The sequence below is a fragment of the Cololabis saira genome, chromosome 13 (genome assembly GCF_033807715.1).
Source record: "Cololabis saira isolate AMF1-May2022 chromosome 13, fColSai1.1, whole genome shotgun sequence".
NCBI lineage: Eukaryota > Metazoa > Chordata > Actinopteri > Beloniformes > Belonidae > Cololabis > Cololabis saira.
The window spans coordinates 17,660,665-17,678,974 of record NC_084599.1 but is presented as its reverse complement, the minus strand read 5'-3'; the positions used below and the strand labels follow the sequence as shown (position 1 = coordinate 17,678,974).

At 44.0% G+C, this 18,310-nt stretch overlaps 1 protein-coding gene across 5 annotated transcripts in view; it reads right to left on the bottom strand.

Moving 5' to 3' along the window:
• The window catches only part of dab1a (DAB adaptor protein 1a), a 127,190-nt gene that overhangs the window by 13,803 nt on the left and 95,077 nt on the right, over window positions 1-18,310 (bottom strand). Inside the window, exons 5-10 of one of the 5 annotated variants that reach the window (XM_061738075.1) lie at window positions 17,675-17,806; window positions 13,463-13,582; window positions 13,022-13,060; window positions 12,538-12,600; window positions 11,129-11,182; window positions 78-227 (exon numbers count right to left, since the gene is read on the bottom strand). In XM_061738075.1, the coding sequence (XP_061594059.1) occupies window positions 78-227; window positions 11,129-11,182; window positions 12,538-12,600; window positions 13,022-13,060; window positions 13,463-13,582; window positions 17,675-17,806 (558 nt within the window). The remainder of the gene's footprint in view (window positions 1-77; window positions 228-11,128; window positions 11,183-12,537; window positions 12,601-13,021; window positions 13,061-13,462; window positions 13,583-17,674; window positions 17,807-18,310) is intronic. The other 4 variants (XM_061738077.1, XM_061738076.1, XM_061738079.1 and 1 more) reach the window with 4 other exon arrangements.

Here is an 18,310-nt window from a genome sequence, read left to right as displayed (position 1 = left end):
TGGAGACAGAAGTTCACCCGAGGACGTGACTGATAAAGTTTGGGAAAAGCTCCTGGCCTGTTTGTGAGGCCCCTTACCTGAGTCACCATATCCATATCCAGGCCTAAGTCTATCAGATCTGCAACTGCCTGCTGCCCCTGATGCTGTTCACCGTGTTCTCGCTGGGGAGGCTGCTCATGATAATGATGATGGGGATGGTGGTGGTGCGGGGTGTTCTCGTGTCCGTTCTGTGAACACAACCCCAGTGTTAGATGACAGGCGGGATGGACGTGGTCCTTCACACAAACACACACTCGGACAGAGGGGACGAGTGACACATCACACACACACACACAAACCAGGAGTAAGACATATGAAGTTTTACACACACAAGAAAAAGTTGTTTAAACTGTTATTTAGGCCCAATCTCAATACTCGCCCTTCTTTTCTCCACTCGCCCTTCTTTTCTTCCCTAACCCCTAAAAAAGAAGGGGGAGATTTTAGGGCACTTGAGATCTAGGGCACTTGCCTGTCCCATTTCTCCTACTCCCCCTGGTTTTCATCCCTAACCTGAACAGGAAGCTGAGAGCCAAAAGCTGTTTTAATTTCAGCTGTAGCGCTGTTAATATGGCACTTAAGTTTTAATATTTTTTCAGGCATAAAGGTAACCTTAAGATCCGCAACCGGGGCTCAGTTTATCCAAATAACGCCTGTTAAGAAATTTGACCCGATGTTTTCGGAGATGAGAAGAGCCGCCGCCCCCGGGGAGCAGCCTCAGCTCACAGCCCGAGAAGAGACGTGTCCGCCGGGTCAAGCTGCTGCGTCATCCCGGGAGAGAAACTCTCTCCCGGGACGCAGCTCTGTTGAGAATTACGCTGGCTGAAATAAATCATTTAGGAAGATGTTGGTTTAATAGATGAAATCTAACAGTTGTAGCTACGCCTGTTAAGAAATTTGAAATTTGCTCCTCCTTAAATTTAGAGATTACTGTCTGCCGGCTCCGGAGTTTAGGTCCGCGTTAAATAGACGCAGACTATGGCGTAGCTTACGTAACCTACGGCGTCGCTTACATAGGTTATGTAACCATATTCCGGCGCGATCTTAGCGAAAAAGGGATTATGTACATTCACTGAGTGAATATTATGAAAGTAAAATATTGGTTTGCGCGGAGAAATGTAATCAAAATGCATTTTTATGCAGAAACTAACTCAAAATATTGATTTTATTCCCAAAAAAATAAGAAATGTCCGCCATGTTCTTTTTTTTGATTCAGTCCGCAAATGACGACGAAAAGCATTCTGGGAAATTTTCATACCCCCTCGCTCGCCAAGTGAGCATCTGCAAACCCTCGATTTGAAGGGGCCCTAGCCCACGTTATGCCCCCTCCCCCTAGGTGAAAAGAGGAATTGGGACACCACTACCTTCACGGGAACGCGCAAAAGTTAGGGTTAGTGAAGAAAACGAGGGCGAGGGGGAGTATTGGGACGCAGCCTTAATGCAACCAGACTCACTAAATCCTTCCTCAATACCGGTATAAGCGTGTTCAACCTGGGTGTGACGACGGGTTCAACAAACAGAGCTGCCGTTGACGCCATGACAACAGAACGGCATTACACCGTCTCAGACAACAATTTCAGATAACTTTCAGGTATAATTAGTTTATTATTTCTGGTTGGACCTCAGGCTGGCCGAGAGATAGCTACCAGCTGTCTTCATCTTTAATTATAGAGCATTGCATGTCTTTCAGACAGATATAAGTGACATGTTACTGTCTGTAAATGCAGATTTCTGTAAGGAGAGAAGGAGTGTGCCCTCGCTCTTATAGCCCAAGTTTTACACTCAGGTGCTACAGTTCTCTCAATAAAGACCAGAGCAGGAGCCACTAAACACCGGCGACTCCTGCAGAATCATTTAATGCTGAACTCATTGCCAGTTATTCACTTTACAGCTGCATTCAAAAGCCAGATGTTAGCAGGTGTTAGTGGTATTTTTTGACAAGTGTAGAAAGGGCTTTAGAGACCGAGTAAAGATTTAAAGAGGTTCAGAGATCATCCCCGCACCTTTAGTCTAAACCGCGGTGCAGAGCTGGGTTTTAAACCCATTCATGTTGCTGTAAAGCCTGCTTCCATACGTCAGGAGACTCGGCGTGAGGCACAGATGCAGGCTATCCTCAGAAAGAGCAGCCGGATTAACCGGCGTGCTTTACGTTAGAGCGCGGCGAAGGCGTGTGTTACATTACATTAAAGAGCAGCTGCCTTTGTGCCGTCGAAACGGCTATACTCACACGTTCCTTTGTGTCCACCAAATCTGAATTCTGAATGTACAAACGGCCTCGGAAATTATTTCCCAGCTGCACCAGAACGATGACAGCTTTCGCTGTTCCTCTCTGCAGCTCTGGCACAGGAGCACGGTTTGCAGATCGGTCTGGCAGAGCCACTACAGCATTTGTGGCGAGACAATATCACCGAGAGTGTTGCTTTAGTTGGAGGAAAGCATGAAATATGGCCATCATTAGCCGATACCGAAAAACAATAACAGATTGGCCAATAGTAATCAGTTCTGAAGGCGTTGGCCATTTTTCTAGTGTTTTTGTTTTCCTGAAAACACATTTTTTTTTTGAGTTTTGTGTGGCTGTAGGTGTATTTCATCCGACTATCTATTGACTCAAGCAGCATCTGCCCTTCTTGCCGAGAGCTGCATCTGACCATCCCTCCATATGTCCTTCTGTCCTCACTCTCCATCTTTTACCCTGCCAACTATCCCTCGGTGCCCATCGGATGCTTCTGCCATCTTTCTGTCCAGCCTTCATCAGCAGCACCTATCAGTTAGCCATCCGCCGGGAGGCGGTAATTACCTGCGCACATGTGTTCCACATACAATTAACACATCCCCTTTAATTAACGCCGCCGCGCCGATGCCCCGCTGCGAGACTGATCGGGAGGAAACACAGTTGACCTGCCTCATGCAAAGACATGCACAACAGCTCTGAAGGAAAAAAGATGAAGAAAATGAAAATAAAATAAGATAAGCTGAGATGCGACGGACGGATCTGGAGCTCCTGAAGCTCGGGAAGCTTTCCCAGTTCGAGGCTGAATGCAGAAATGTGAAACGGCCTTTACGTAAACGCTGCAGCTTAAACAGCGCCCTGACCACAACGTATCACACATCAGTAATCCAGTGTTTGAATAGAGTTGATGTATTTGGAAATGTGCTGACCTCTACATGTGGACTCTGAGGTAGCGGGGACTTCTGTTGATTCAACACACTCTTTCAGGTCTTACTGGGTCAAGAGCTCAGTAGATTGAAATGGCCTTTTGGGTGTTTGCGTGTGTGTTTTATTGATTTGCCATCATCTAAGAAGGTGACAGAGTAGGCGACCGGAGAGACTGCTGTAGACAGAAGGTCACGTTTGTGCTGATGGGATCATTTCATCTGAGGTATAGAGTGCACGCTCGCACCGGTGACATCCGACACCGTTGTCCACCGTCGGACCCACACTTTCGATTGCCTTCTGTGACAACTGTGGTCACCGGCCAGATGCCTGTTCAGGTGCTAAACTAACATTGTTAGTCATGAAGTCAACCTGTTACCTCTGTAAGTTATTCTCAATGTATCTGAGGCAGTAAAACCAGGATTACATGTTGATTATAGTACGACTGCAGCTGCAGCTACAAGCATTCCTTCAGAAATGTCAAGAGCACGTTGGCATTCAAAATACTTTGAGCCTGGATTAATTTTTCAAATCAAATTTAAGAAGCTGCAGTCGCTACACAAGCTGTCTGGAGCAAAAGGAAACTTACACGTCTATGCATTAATTTGATCTCACACTCAAATGTGTCTCAAGTTCTCATGATGTGGACTCCCTGTGTGGAGCACTCTGGCTTCCTCCCAGAGTCCATCAACATGCATGCTCAGTTGTCCTAGTGTTGCCCTGGGGTGGACAGGAAAGTGGCCCATGCTGCAAACACCTATGACGGCTGAGGCTCGCCTGCAGCGACCCTCATGAGCCTGAACAGGACTAAAGCAGGTACTGAAATGATGCTCCATGTTCTACGTCTTATATAACTTGATTTCTTCCAGTCTTGAAACTACTTCCTCCCTTCTGCATTTCACTTAGGGTCGTTTTCTGTCCACCAGCTTCAAGCCTGTGTTGAATTCTGTTGATTTCTCCACTTTCTTTACGCAACCACTTACCATTAGCCATAACAAAACAAAAAGTAGTTTTAAATGACTTTTTGATACTGCATACCGTTCTACTGCTTCATTTTGTGAGAATATAGTACACATTGGGCCTGATTTACTAAAGGTTTGCGTGTGTTAAAACGTGTGCAAACTTGACAGCACCCGCAAACCAAAGTGCCAGCTGATCTACTAACAGCGTGCAAAGACGACTGCGTCTCTGAAATCCGCAGAATAGCACACGCAATCCATTTAGTACTTTTGCCCTGATGAATAATCAATATGGGGCGTACCTGCCAGAAATCGCTAAATACTGGGAGGGGAAGATGCAAATTGGTCCATTTACCACAATGAGATTTACCAAGCCTGAAAGTTATTGCGGGGATTGTGATTGCGTCTGTATTTAATACGTTCGAAAGGAAGGTGCTAATCTCCACATGCAAAAGGAGAAATATTTTATTTGAATGTTAAATCGAGTATTATTCAGCAAAAGGTTGCCACAGGAGGCACATTCATTTTTTTATTTGTGATAATAAATAAATCACGTGTTTTCATGGAGAAAAAAGTGTTTCTTATTGTGCGCCTGTTCTGCAGTTGTCATACCCCGGTGTTGTGCCGTATTCAGCACCCCTGCCGTGAAAAGCACCCCCTCGTCTGACAAAAATGATATTCTCATTCCGTGTCATGTTCTGTTTAGCGTCCAGTTTTGTGTTAATGATTCATGTTTAAATGCGCTCATGGATTCCACAATAGTCATACTTTCCCACAATCACAGTCACAGATAACAAAAATCGGGTAAATGGTTATTGATGTCATTAATTAATAGCCTGCTTACTGTGTTGTCTTCCATAATATTTGTAAATATATATAATATAAACTCCTAAGTATGTGTTTGTGTGAGTGTGTATATATAAATATCAATCAATCAATCAAATTTTATTTATATAGCACCTTTCGTCCAGGTACATGAAATACAAGGTGCTTTGACATTTTGATTGAAAAATAAGCATAATAAACAAATAAAAACTGGGAGACCAAAAAGATAAAAACTGGGAGACCAATGCACCCTGACATACAACATAAAATATATAAAATTTATAAAAAGATAAAAGTTAAAGGATTAAGGCTAAAAACACAAACAACAATAAAAATAATAAAAACATTATAAGAGATAGATAAAAAAATAAAACGGATACCTTTAAAAAATTTTAAACGGAATAAAACTAGAACTATAAAATGTGATGCTACATAAAAGCCAGACCAAAGAGATGAGTTTTTAGTCTACGTTTAAAAATGTCCACATTTCCAGCTCCTCTCAGATCCTCCGGCAGGCTGTTCCACAGTTTTGGAGCATAGTGGTTAAAAGCAGCATCACCAAATCTTTTAGTTCTACTCTGTGGAACAGCTAGAAAAGAAGAGCCAGAGGATCTGAGGGGCCTTCCTGGTTCATAGAATAAAAACATCTCTGAAATATACTCTGGCGCAAGCCCATGTAGCGCTTTATAAACTAATAAAAGAACTTTAAAATCAACACGAAAACTAACAGGTAGCCAGTGTAAGGTTTTTAAAATGGGCCTAATGTGTGCTCTCCTTCTGGTCTGAGTCAGAAGTCGTGCTGCAGCGTTTTGAACCAGTTGCAGCTTATTGATGGTATTCTTGGGCAGACCAGTAAGAAGAGCATTACAGTAGTCTATCCTGCTAGTTATAAAGGCATTAGTGCATTAGTCTCTCCGTGTTGCCCAGAGAGAGAAACGGCCTCACCTTAGAAATATTTTTTAAATGATAAAATGCTGTTTTTGTGACACAGCGTACGTGTGATTTGAAATTAAAATCTGAGTCAAATATGACTCCTAAATTTCTTGCCTCTTTGCTCGGGTTTACTCCATATGTATTTAGTTTAGAGGCCAGTTTCTCTCTCTGGGCTTTTGAACCGACGATCAGTACTTCAGTCTTGTCCTGGTTTAGCTGTAAAAAATTCTGCGACATCCAGGCCTTAATATCTAAAATACAGTTAAAAAGTGAGTCAATCGGCCCAGTGTCATCAGGAGAAACGGCCACATAGAGCTGTGTGTCGTCAGCATAACTGTGGAAAGAGATGCCGTGTCTCCTGATGACACTGCCCAGGGGGTAACATGTATAAATTAAAAAGTAATGGTCCTAAAATCGACCCTTGTGGTACTCCATAGGTAGCCTCATAGTGTTTGGAGACATTATTATCTATTGAGATGAAGAACTTTCTTCCACAAAGATATGAAGTGAACCACTTTAAAACAGTTCCAGCTAGGCCAACACGCTTGCTTAATCTATCCAAAAGAATTTGATGATCAATAGTATCAAAGGCAGCACTCAGGTCAAGTAGTACCAGAACCGAGGGTTTATTCTTGTCAAGGTTTGTTCTGATGTCATTTACTACTTTTAGCAGGGCTGTCTCTGTGCTGTGATTTGTCCTAAAACCAGATTGAAACATTTCTAATGTAGCGTTTGAATTTAAATAGGCACTTAACTGAATAAAAACTAATTTCTCTAAAATTTTACTTAAAAATGGAAGATTAGAAATTGGTCTATAACTGCTGGGTGATAAACTGTCCAGGTTCCCTTTCTTTAAAATAGGTTTAACTAAAGCAGTTTTAAAATCAGTGGGGAAGACGCCTAGCTGTAGGGAATGGTTTACAATGGCCAGTATGTCTTCAGATAGTGAGTTAAAAATTGTTTTAAAAAGGGAGGTTGGGATTGGATCAAGGGAACACGTGGATGATTTCAGTTCTGTTACTACTTTCCTCAGGGTGTCAGCATCAACCAGGTCAAAACATTCATACCTCACGTCACATTCTATACAGGATATTGGTAAAAGTGCAGCGTGCTTGTTTTGCTGGCAGATACCAGACCTGATGTTTATTATTTTCTCCCTGAAGTAGCCAGCAAACTCTTCACATTTAGATGCTGGAAGCTTACAGCTATTATTTGTTTTTGGATTTAGAATATAATCTATTGTATTAAAAAGCAGTCTGGGGTTATGGATATTGGTATTAATCAAATTTGAAAAATAATCCTGGCGAGACTTTCGAATTTCTTTGTTGTAGTTTTTAAGTTTTTTAGTAAGTATGTTTTGATGAATTTCTAGTTTTGTTTTTCGCCATCTGCGCTCTGCAGCTCTACATTCTCTTTTTAACTTCATAGTAAGATTATTTTTCCATGGAACACCACTTTTTGTAGTTATTTTCTTGATTTTAATAGGAGCGACTGCATCAAGTACTGTTTTCATTTTATGATTAAAATCATGGACTAAAATTTCACAGGATGATGGTAGGACTGTATTTTTGCAAGCTATAACATGTGATGAGAAAGTTGTGGCTACTTGAGGGGTAATGTATCGTTTTCTAACAGTGCGTTCTGTGGTGTTTTGTACAGCATGATAAAGACTATTAAAAAATACACAGCTGTGGTCAGAAAGAGCCAGGGGCCTCATCTATAAAGCTTGCTTGCGCAGAAAAAGCGCCTGAAAGTTGCGGAAGCCGCCATCTACGCAAAGTCTCGGATCTAAAAAGAAAAAACTAACCGAAAAATCTGCGTATCTTTACGGCAACTCGGACCCTCCCGTAAGAATTTACTTAAGACACGGGGAACTGGCGACGCAGGCTGTGAGGTGGTGAAATGAAGCCAGATTCATGTCATACTCTTAATAATGTCATCACATAGATATCACAACATATAGGCCTATCAGACTTATAATAAAATAGTGCTGATAACGGAGCAGGCGGCGGGGGGGGCGGAGGGGGGTGGCTGCCGCCCCGAGCCCACTACTCCACGCTGAAGAGGAAAAAAGAAAGTGTTCTGATTAAAATAAGGAAAGTTGGACTATATAACAATTGCGTTCATAAGGATAAAGTTTTAAAAAAAATAAAAATTAAAGAAATAGTCCCTTCTCCCCGTGTGTGTGTGTCTGCATGTCATGCACGGGTACGTGCGCTCATGTTGTTACAGCCGGAATTATGGTTCTGCGTCACACCAGCGCAGAGCCTACGGCGTAGGGTCCGGCGTATGGTGCGCGTCGCCGCGTACCTACGCCGTAGGCTCTGCGTTGGTGTAACGCGGAACCATAAATCAGCATAGAGCAGCTCTGAGGGGAGACGGGAGGGAGGGGGGGGAGCGGGGGCCGCCGTCCCGAGTGTCTTGATGATTTGCTGATCCTACCGTTAGTTTTTAAACTGTAAAAAGTGGGGGGGACAAATACATAATTTTGAAAAGACGGGGGGACGTGTGTCCCCCTGTTGCGCCGGGGAACTCACGGCGTTTAGCGCAGCAACGGCGTGCTGCCACTCACTCGCTTTATTTTATTGTATAGCCTACTATTTATATACTTATTCTAACTTTTACTGTGACCACCAAATAATGTGGTTTTCCTGTCCTCCACATCATATCTAGGTCTCCGTGAAAGTCAGTGTCACGGTGGCTGCTACTTCTCATTCATTCTGACGCCAAACCATGGATCTGCGCCAAACAGGCTGCAGAAAGCCACTGCGCATGCTCAGCAGGCTCATCCATATGCATTTCTGGGCGTGATAGGAGGCGGATTCAGCTACGTAACCTTCCAGCTGGACTGCGTGGAAGTCTGCGTGCACATGGTTTTATTGATCCGGATTTTTTTTTGCGCACGGCATTTTCGGCTTTTGAGAGTACGTGCACTTTTAGTATGAATCCTACGCACTCCATTTTAAATGAGGCCCCAGATCTGTAACAGATGATATGTTGATGCTCAAACCATATGATATGACTAAATCTAATGTATGTCCATATTTGTGAGTAGGTAAGTTAACATGCTGTTTAAAATCCATGCATTCCAATAGTTCTAAGAAATCTTTGGCTCTGGTATCTGCCAGATTATCAATATGTATGTTATAATCTCCAGTTAAAATACAAGAGTTGTAACTCGTGTGAATGACAGACAATAGTTCTGAAAATTCTGTTAAAAAAGAAGAGAAAGATAACTTAGGAGCTCTGTATATGGTAACTGCCAGGAAGCGAGGCTGAGAGTTTAAAATAGTTGCATTGTATTCAAATGTGTGAAAAGTGCCCAAATCCACATCCCTGCCCTTCAGTGCCTCTCTATATTGAAGTGTCAGTGTGTTGTTTTTTTTCTTGGTCTACTTATCATTGAATATACGAGGGGGTGCTTTTCACGGCAGGGGTGCTGAATACTGCACAACAATTTGCCTCTTCCACTAATATCTCTAACTCCAACTCGTCAAATTTCATTTTGCGCTTGCGACTATATCCTGCTTTCCATCCACTCTCCATGGCGCAAACTTTGCGCCGCAAACCGTAAGACGCGCAACACCTCATTTAAATACTGAGGTTTGCACCTGTTATCAATTGCGCACGCAATCTTAGTTGATCACCCGCAAAACACACAACAACAGCACGTGCAAACTTTTTCAGTGCACACGCAATTTAGTACTCTTTATTTAGGATCTTAGTAAACCGGGCCCATTGAGCAGTAGCCTACATGAAAAACACCCAGGTATCTCTGAAAAAATCCCCAGTAAGCAAATGAGCAGTCAGCCGGCACATTATATCCTACACTGGTCCACTGCAGCAGCAACATGGCTGACTTCCTGTTATGCCGCTACATAGCGTCACACTATGTACTAAAGCCAACTGCTGTACAGGTATGCAGTGCGTACTACATACAGCATACTGCACTATATGTACAACACAGTGTCTGTGCTTACAGAAACAACGCTGGCTGTATTTGACCTTCAGCGTCAGTCCTGTGTTCCTGTTTGTTTCCTACCGCGCTCAGATTTATGAGGGAATTCTACTTTTACATTTCCTTGTTTCATTTAAAACCTAATGCAAGCTTTGATCGTCTTCTCACACCTTTACACAAAAAGCAATCCAGAAAGCAGCAGGTTTTGTGGGCACAAAGGGAGACAAAATCTGGGGATAACAAGGAGTCAGAAAACTGTGAAACCGATTCTCCTGAAACTCAAAGCATTGGGATTCTGAGTGCTAAAGGAGCCCAGCTTCACAGTTTAAGAAATAAAAGACCTACCGCAGAGTAAAACACAGAGATAGTGTTCTCTGGACAGCCCCGCCGCACTGTGGGAATACAGGACTACATGAACAATACATGGGAGGAGGTGTCACAAACAACCAAACATCCACTCCCACGCGTCCTAAGGACAGCAGGCTGGGTTTTTTTCCTGTGAGTGTGAAGATTTTAGTAGATTAAATCAGGCAGCAATATGACTCGCGCCTTCATAGACAGATAAAGACCAGATGAGTTATAGCGCCGACTGAAACCGGTGAAGGTCATCTTTCATTATAAGCTCATGGAGTTTGCATGTAGCAGGAGCTGAAAGACACACATACAGACATTCCAATGGATTTCCACTGCACACTGTCACTCTTATGCATGAAAAGGGTTGAAAATATGCCCAAAATAATGCTGTGGTCAGTTAAAGTCTGATGTAATAGTGTTATTTAATTGCAAGAAGGATAACAGAGAAACCATGACCTTGATGCACTTTGAGATACAGTCATGCACGTTTTTACCCGGTTTCTTCACTGGCTAACCACAACCAGGCATGCTTCACCGAGCGCAATGACATGCCACGTACATTCAAACACACAATATCGCGAATAACCCCGAGGAGCAGGCACGACGAGGGCACGACGAGGGCACAAGGAGGAGCACACCAGCCATCACCAGCTACGGCACAAGCAGTACACCAGCACAGCACACTGCACAAGGCACTGGATCCCAGCAAACCTCTCAGGGGAGGGAGTCGGATACTCTGGATCACTGTGTGGGAGGGGCGTTATCAGGAAGTGGAATCCCTGCAAAGTTAGAGCTTCACAGGGCTGCAAAAAGCTTTGTGCAAGGAGTAATGGCAGCTGAGAGGTTTGTCTGAGAGGGGGAGGCAGGTTGAGGGGGCAGTCGGACACAGGCAAACCCACGGTCACTCACTCGGTGTCGCTTTGGGACATCATAGACCCCTTCCTTCTGCTGACTGGTGGGAACCTACACCATCGACCAACAGATTCAGAGAACAGCCAAGAGAGCCTGTTACCTCCGGATCAATATGCAACAAGACATCACACATCAGTGCTCCAGCAACGCGGCGGCAACATGAATCCATGGAATCTGGATCTTGGGGAATCATATCAATCACCGGTCATGCGTATGAGTGTGCACGAGGATGATCGGGATTAAAATCTGTGAAGTGAGAGCTCATCTGCCTGGTTAATAAAAGATGGACACGGCTGCGTATCGTGCCCACAGACATGTAATAACTCAGATTGTCACACACGTATGAACATGTAATATTGGTGTGTCACGCAGACAGATATTTCTGACTGATCAGAAGGTGCGATAGCTAAGCGAACGAGCCCTGAGGTCTAGTTTCCTCTAAGGTGACAAAAGGTCTGAAATAAACTCGTGCAGTTGGGTGTGCTCCAATCAGACTGAGTGGGAAATGAAAACTAGCACTGATGAAAAACGTGGACATCTATCTAGCACAGCTTGCGTCATTCTTTCTCCTCCTTTCAATGCCTTGTTTACTTCTTTCACATGTTTATTTCCAGAAGCTGCCATCTTTATTCATACATTAGTTCCTCTGTGGCTGGAGGCTGGCTGAGGCTCACGTTTCGTGGTGTGTGTGTGCGTGCCGGTGTTTGTGTATGACTGTGCATCTGCCAGCGCTCCCCGTATTTTCAATCCATTTTATTTAAAGATCAAACGAGAAGCAAGTGATTAATCTTTCTTTGCCCCCCCCCCGCTTTCTTTCATCTCCTCCAGAAAGGGGAGGGGGGAGGGGTAAAAATGAGGAGGGGTCCGCCTTCCACGCGGGCCAGGAATAACCTCCACATCCTCTCCCTGCGCACCTCCCCCCCTGCACCCCTCGGAGGTCTACCCACGCCTCTGAGGAGAGATCTCCCAGGACCAGCTAGCTGGAGCTCAACTGGCCCTCTAGGGAGGATTGGACGGATGCTTTTCGCCAATCGCAACAGTTTATTTCCTGTATCCAAATCTAATTTGAGCCATCTCACAGCTTTGGGACGCAGCAAAAGCAGCGAGATGTGAATCTGGCTGGGAGGAGATAAGACGACAGGTCCCTTGATTAAACCTTTTTTAGGCAACCGCAAAAAAAAAGGTTAATTTCATTGTCATTTATGCTCATAATAATAATAATAATAATAATAATAATAATAATAATAATAATAATAATAATAATAATAATAATAATATTAATGATAATAATAATTATGATCATAAGACACTCTCCTTCACAGATTTCTTTTTTTGTTGTTGTTTTTTTTGTTTCATATGTCCCCGAGCTAAGTATGACACAAGCAAGCATGTGAGCTTGTGAGTACCTGATAAATGCTCTCTTCTGATTGGTCGCGGATGGGTTCGTGTCCCGCCTCAAACACAATGTACTACAACGTCACCAGCAGAGGGAAAAGAGGGGGGAAAAAGAGAATATTGGAAGATAAAGAAAGTGAGAGAAAAGTGGGTGAAGTGATTAGTCAAACAGCATCAATAGGTTCTCATTAAAAAGCAGTAAAGCAGAGAAGCTCCCTGTGACACATGGAAGAGACTTTAAGCAGGAAGAAATAACCACAGGGACTCAAAAAGTTAACACAACCTCCAGCTAGTCATGCACTAACAGCCACAGACCCACCAACCCACAGATGAGACTGTCTCCTGCTGGATGACTGCAAACGTCCACCTGCACTCGTCGCACCAACTACCACACTGTACTCAGACAACAGCAGCCGTCTCCCCACAGTGCACACAGAGAGGAGCAAGCTGGAAGTGCAGCAGTGACGACAGCGGTGCGATTGGTCAGGAAGTTACCTGGTAGACCGGGTCCTCCAGATCCTCCTCCAGTATTGTCTGCGGGGCGAGCGGCGGCAGGAAAGAGCGGGAGAGATCAAAAGGGGGAGGAGGAGCAGAGAAGATGGAAGAAAAAGAGGGAAGAGGCACGGAGTTAAGCAGGTGGAGAAGAAAGAGTAGGCGGAAAGCACGGGCAGACTTTCAGATAATCATTTGCCAATCGTCGGAGGGAAAAGGACAGATTGATAAAAAGAAATCAAACTGGGGAGGTAAAGAAGGTGGAACAGAGGAAGGTGAAAGAAGCACACTCTGCAGATGGTATCGCTGATGAAACCCTGAGTGGGGGCTTTTTTTGATGTCTTACCTGACTCATCTTTCAAGAGTCTATTAGTTGAAGCCCATCAAATTTACAGCAGATGAAATAAAAAAGTAAAAACTGTAAGAGAGGGTTGGTTAGAGTACCTGGTAGACCGCCTGCTCACACTGCTTATCTTTTTGGGCTTTCTTCTCCATCTCCTCCCGCTGCTTTATCTCGTAGATGAGCTGGAAAAGGTCCCGCAAGTCCAGAATCACAGGCTCGGCCTACAATGACAAAAACACATCAGAACTCGCGGACAGCTGCCGCCACCGTGGATCCTCGTTTGGTGATGATTAAAGCACACAAACTGCTTGACGGCAGAGACTACAGCTGTTATCAGACCACCAGCTGCATCGTCCAATTCCCATAAATCTTTAGGTAAGATCTGATTTGACAGTTCGCCTTCATTACTCCAAGCGGCTCGCCAAAACGTCACACACGTGCACCGGATACCATGCCAATGCCAGGACGCATCACATTTGTGAGGCTGCATCAGAGCAGGAGATCTGATGGAGGCTCAGAACCGACCGCACCTGTAATGCTTTGTTTGAACTAGGGCTGTTCGATTTTGCCCAAAAATAAAATCTCGATTTTTTTCTCTCAAAATCCGATTTTCGATTACGATTATTTTGTGAATTGACAAAAGGCAAAGAAATGATTTCAAATATGCTGTTTTTTTATTGAACATTTGCCCCATTGGGCTTTAAGTGCAAACTTTGCTCTTATTAAACCAAAAATGAATGAATAAAGGGCAAAACTATAATAAAATATAAAGTTTTATCTCTGAAAAAAAAAATCAGCAAATCAGCACTTGCAAACATACAGTAAGTTATATTTCCAATTAAATAAAACAAGACATTTTTCTAATTAAACTAAACTGGGTCTTTGCATGCTAAATAATAATGCAACCCATGAAGGAGGTAGAGGTGTGTAATGTCAGTCATTACATTTGCTATTCACATTTGCAAGTTTTTTGCAAGGAACACAAGCCGGTCTACCGCATCTGGCTTGAGGGATGCCCGGTGGCGTGTTACAACGCCCCCTCCTACACTAAAGAGCCTCTCCCATGGGGCACTTGTCGCAGGTATTGAGAGGTATTTCCATCAATCATTAATATGGTATCAATCATTAATATGTGTGCAGACAAGGTAAAAAAAAAAAAAAAAGTGAAAAATCGATTTTACGAGTTTCACGTTTTAACATCGTTCTAATTACATAATCGCGATTACGATTTAAAATCGATTAATCGAACAGCCCTAGTTTGAACAGAACAGAAACAAGAAGATTTGCCAATACATAGACAAAAACAAACTCAAAACAGATTACTGTTGTCCCAGAGAAGTTTGAGTATTATGGTTGATTTTCCTAAATGCATTACCTCCAGGAAAAACAAACTATGCAATCAGCAAGTCTGTAATATTTCATTAGGGGTAATGAAGCACTTTCGGTACTTCAACACGGAAAATAGTGGTTCCAGACTGTGTAAAATAAATGTCGCTGTCAGCGGCGGGATCTGAAAACCCCGGCTGAAGCACAGCAGCGCGCGCACGGAGGGGCAGGCGATGAGTCTCCACACTCTTATCTGCACCATCACTACAAGCTGTGTTCCTCCTCCTGATGGAGCTCAGACAGCGGCATGAGCAGATACTGGCCTCTTGTCTTACCGCGCACCACCTTTCTTGTCAAGAGAGCAAAAGCAATAACAACAGACCACTTAGACGCGGCTTCCAACCACTGTCGCGACGACCAAGAATCGCACTGTACAGCAGAGTTTCAGACCTAATCAATTATTGTCCTGAGTTATGCAGAGTGCAGCCTTCGGAGTTCATGGATGGAATGCCTCTCTGCATAAACTATTTACATGTTGGCGCTGCCTCTCTGCAGTATGCCGTTAGTCAGGTGTTGCTCATAACAGACTCAGAAGGGGTGATCCGTCTCTCCGACTGAGCCGGCGCTTTACATCTGACGCCACGGCGAGGTCAGTCGTAGCAGAAAGCTGCTGCTAACACCGCATCTAAAGGATACTGAAACTGATTGACTGCACAAGGATGTCAAACACCTATATTGGATTCTTTCCTCTTGATTCAAACTCATTTCCAGACGTTTACAAGTAGGCGGCCCAGTATCAGCCACAGAATGATAGTACTGCATCCACTACAGAGGACGTTGCTGTGGTGAAATCAGTGAAATCGTCAGGGAATTTAAGATTACCCATGCCAGCGAAGTAAAATTAATAAGTCAACCAGAATTACAAGGCAGGTGAATAATTGGGACAAATATTTATCTAAAACTTTACTCCGAACCCAGCGCCAGCACTTGAATGTGAACTTAAAGATGGATCGGGGCTGGACCAAGAAAGTCCTGTGGATGGATCTTTAGAAGGTTTTCTGGTCAGATGAAAGGAGAGAGAGGAAAGACAACTACCCATGATGATCCAAACTGAAATACAACACTCTCGCCTCACCAGTCAATCTAGAATCCAGCCCTCACCTATGACCACGAACTGTGGCTAGTGACCATGAGTGTCACTAGCCACAGATCCATTATCTGTGAGGGGGGTCATATTAGAGTCACTGTTCGTCTGCATTGGTAGAAGCCAGTGGATGATGGTGATTTGGGAGTTTGGTCAAGATGCATGCCAAACACCCTCCAGAGAGATGTCTTTCACACGTTACGTTGGAAGGAGGCTGTGGGACAGAGTCAGGACTTGCTGGACAGATTTCTCTGTGGATTTTGAAATGAGGAGGTGGCTGAAGAGAGGAAGGTCTGGGGATCTGGTCTTTGACTGTTGCCCCCACAGCTGGATGGATGGATGGACGGATGGATGGATGGATGGATGGATGGATGGATGGATGGATGGATGGATGGATGGACGGACGGACGGACGGATGGATGATATAAAACTAAAGAAAAAATGTATGTCATGACAATAATGATGAAAGTAAGCGAGACGCATCACTGAAGTTGGAGATTCTGCAACGTGACTGAAGTGTCTTCTTATGCTTCACTGATTGATTTGCTGAACTGCGGCGAGTTAATAAAGAAAAAGTTTCCATCCAGATTTGAAGATAATTTTGGATGGAGAAAGAAAAAACTGTCGCAGTAATTTAATCTGTGAAGTTAAATGAGCCAACGAACAGATTTCTGGACCCAGAAATACACATTTGGAAAGCAGCTTGAATGTGGCACAGTTATAGGTGTGCTTTGTCAAGGTGTGAATGGAAATAAATAAAATATTCAGACTTTCCCTACTGTAGCTGAGTAGCTTCTTAACTCGTAACAGCATATTCACACTCAGAACAAATGAAAATGATCAAAGATAGATAAAAAGGAGAGGCGATCCTCTCTGATGCAATTAGGACACAAAAACTGGCTAAATAAGACGTCTTTCTCGTGCGAGCGGAGCGGTACGGTAATTACCATTGAATTCCCTAAACTGGCCTTTTTCTGAACAACTTCAAGAGTCTTAGTAATTGTGACGACACAGACGTTTTTTAAAATTCACATCAATGTGGTAGCTTTCCAATTACAGCCTCAGCAATGAGCCCCGCGCCTCCATCCGTCTCCGCCACTAACAGTCTGAGTGCTACTGACGGCGGGTTCAGATCCTGGGAGAGGGAGTAAAATATAATTATGACCTTTCCTCAGGCACATATCAAGTAAATGGCAGCTTAGCTGAGTGAGGAGAACATAGCCTTGTGATACACCGTTAGGTGACGAGAAACCGTTTTTTTTTTCTTCCCCAAGCCAGGAGTGGCAAGTGTATTTGTGACTACAGACTGCGGTGTGTGTGTGCGTGTGTGTGCGTGTGTGTGTGTGTGTGTGCGTGCGTGTGTGTGCGTGTGTGTGTGTGTGTGTGCGCGAGCATCCGTCTAAGTCAGAGAGGCACGGTTCACGGCCCTAGGAGGATGGATACGCCATTAGGACTGGTGACACGCACTCAAACCTTCATCGACTCGCTATGGGAAATCAATACGGCTACAGAGCGAGCCGGCTGGATCCAGACGAAACAAGCCAGACACACAGATACAACGGCAGCAGCAACAATCATATCAGAGCCCAGAGAGGCACCGTACATTATATGGAGTAGGGAGCCCCAGGACTGAACCTGAACCCTTCCCCGCACACAAAACCTTATTTCATGTACAATACGAATCAGCATGAGGTGTTCAAGGGTCCTTAACTAAAAGACAAGAGGTTTCTGCTTGTGTGAAAAGGCCTGTATGAACTATGGATTCATCTACACACAAAGGGTGCACCGTGAAAATGTGTAAAAATCAGTGTGTATTATTCAAGTTTTGCATACAAATACTGACCGACTGTGCGGTTTTGATGGCCACAAAGCGGTGATTCCCCTCCTTCCCGCAGACGTAGCCGAAGGCTCTGTGGTCTGTGATGTCCTTGGCAATGTAGGAGATCTCGTGGACTGCATGGTGGTGCTGGAGGACCTGTACAAGGGCATAATATCAGGATGAGTTTAAAAATGTCAGACCCAGCCAGGTAGCATCCTTCTCCTGTTTCTCAAACAGCTTCAGGCACATTCAAAATCCATAACAATCTCAATTCATCTGACATATCAGCCCAGATCAACAAGTAAAAATCTATGGGAGTATATTAGTCGTCCCAGCCAAACAATCCAGCCAGTACAACTACGACCCGGGAGGCTGGACAAAACAGACACACAAACAAAAACAGGGACGAACTCCTCCCAGTTTCCATTTCCAGTGACATAGTCTGCAGGATACCCCTGGTACCAGGAACTCCTTGAACCCCTGCACTGCTAACAGAAACGGGCCTCATAATAACATCATGCAACTAAGTTTTGAAAATGTTGGCCTGATCCAACCTTAGATTTTAGCTCCAGGACAGTGGCAGCAACAAACAGAGTATAAAGAAGGGTTTTATCAGAATCACGTTTATTAGACAGGCACAGACTGCAACAGACAATCAGG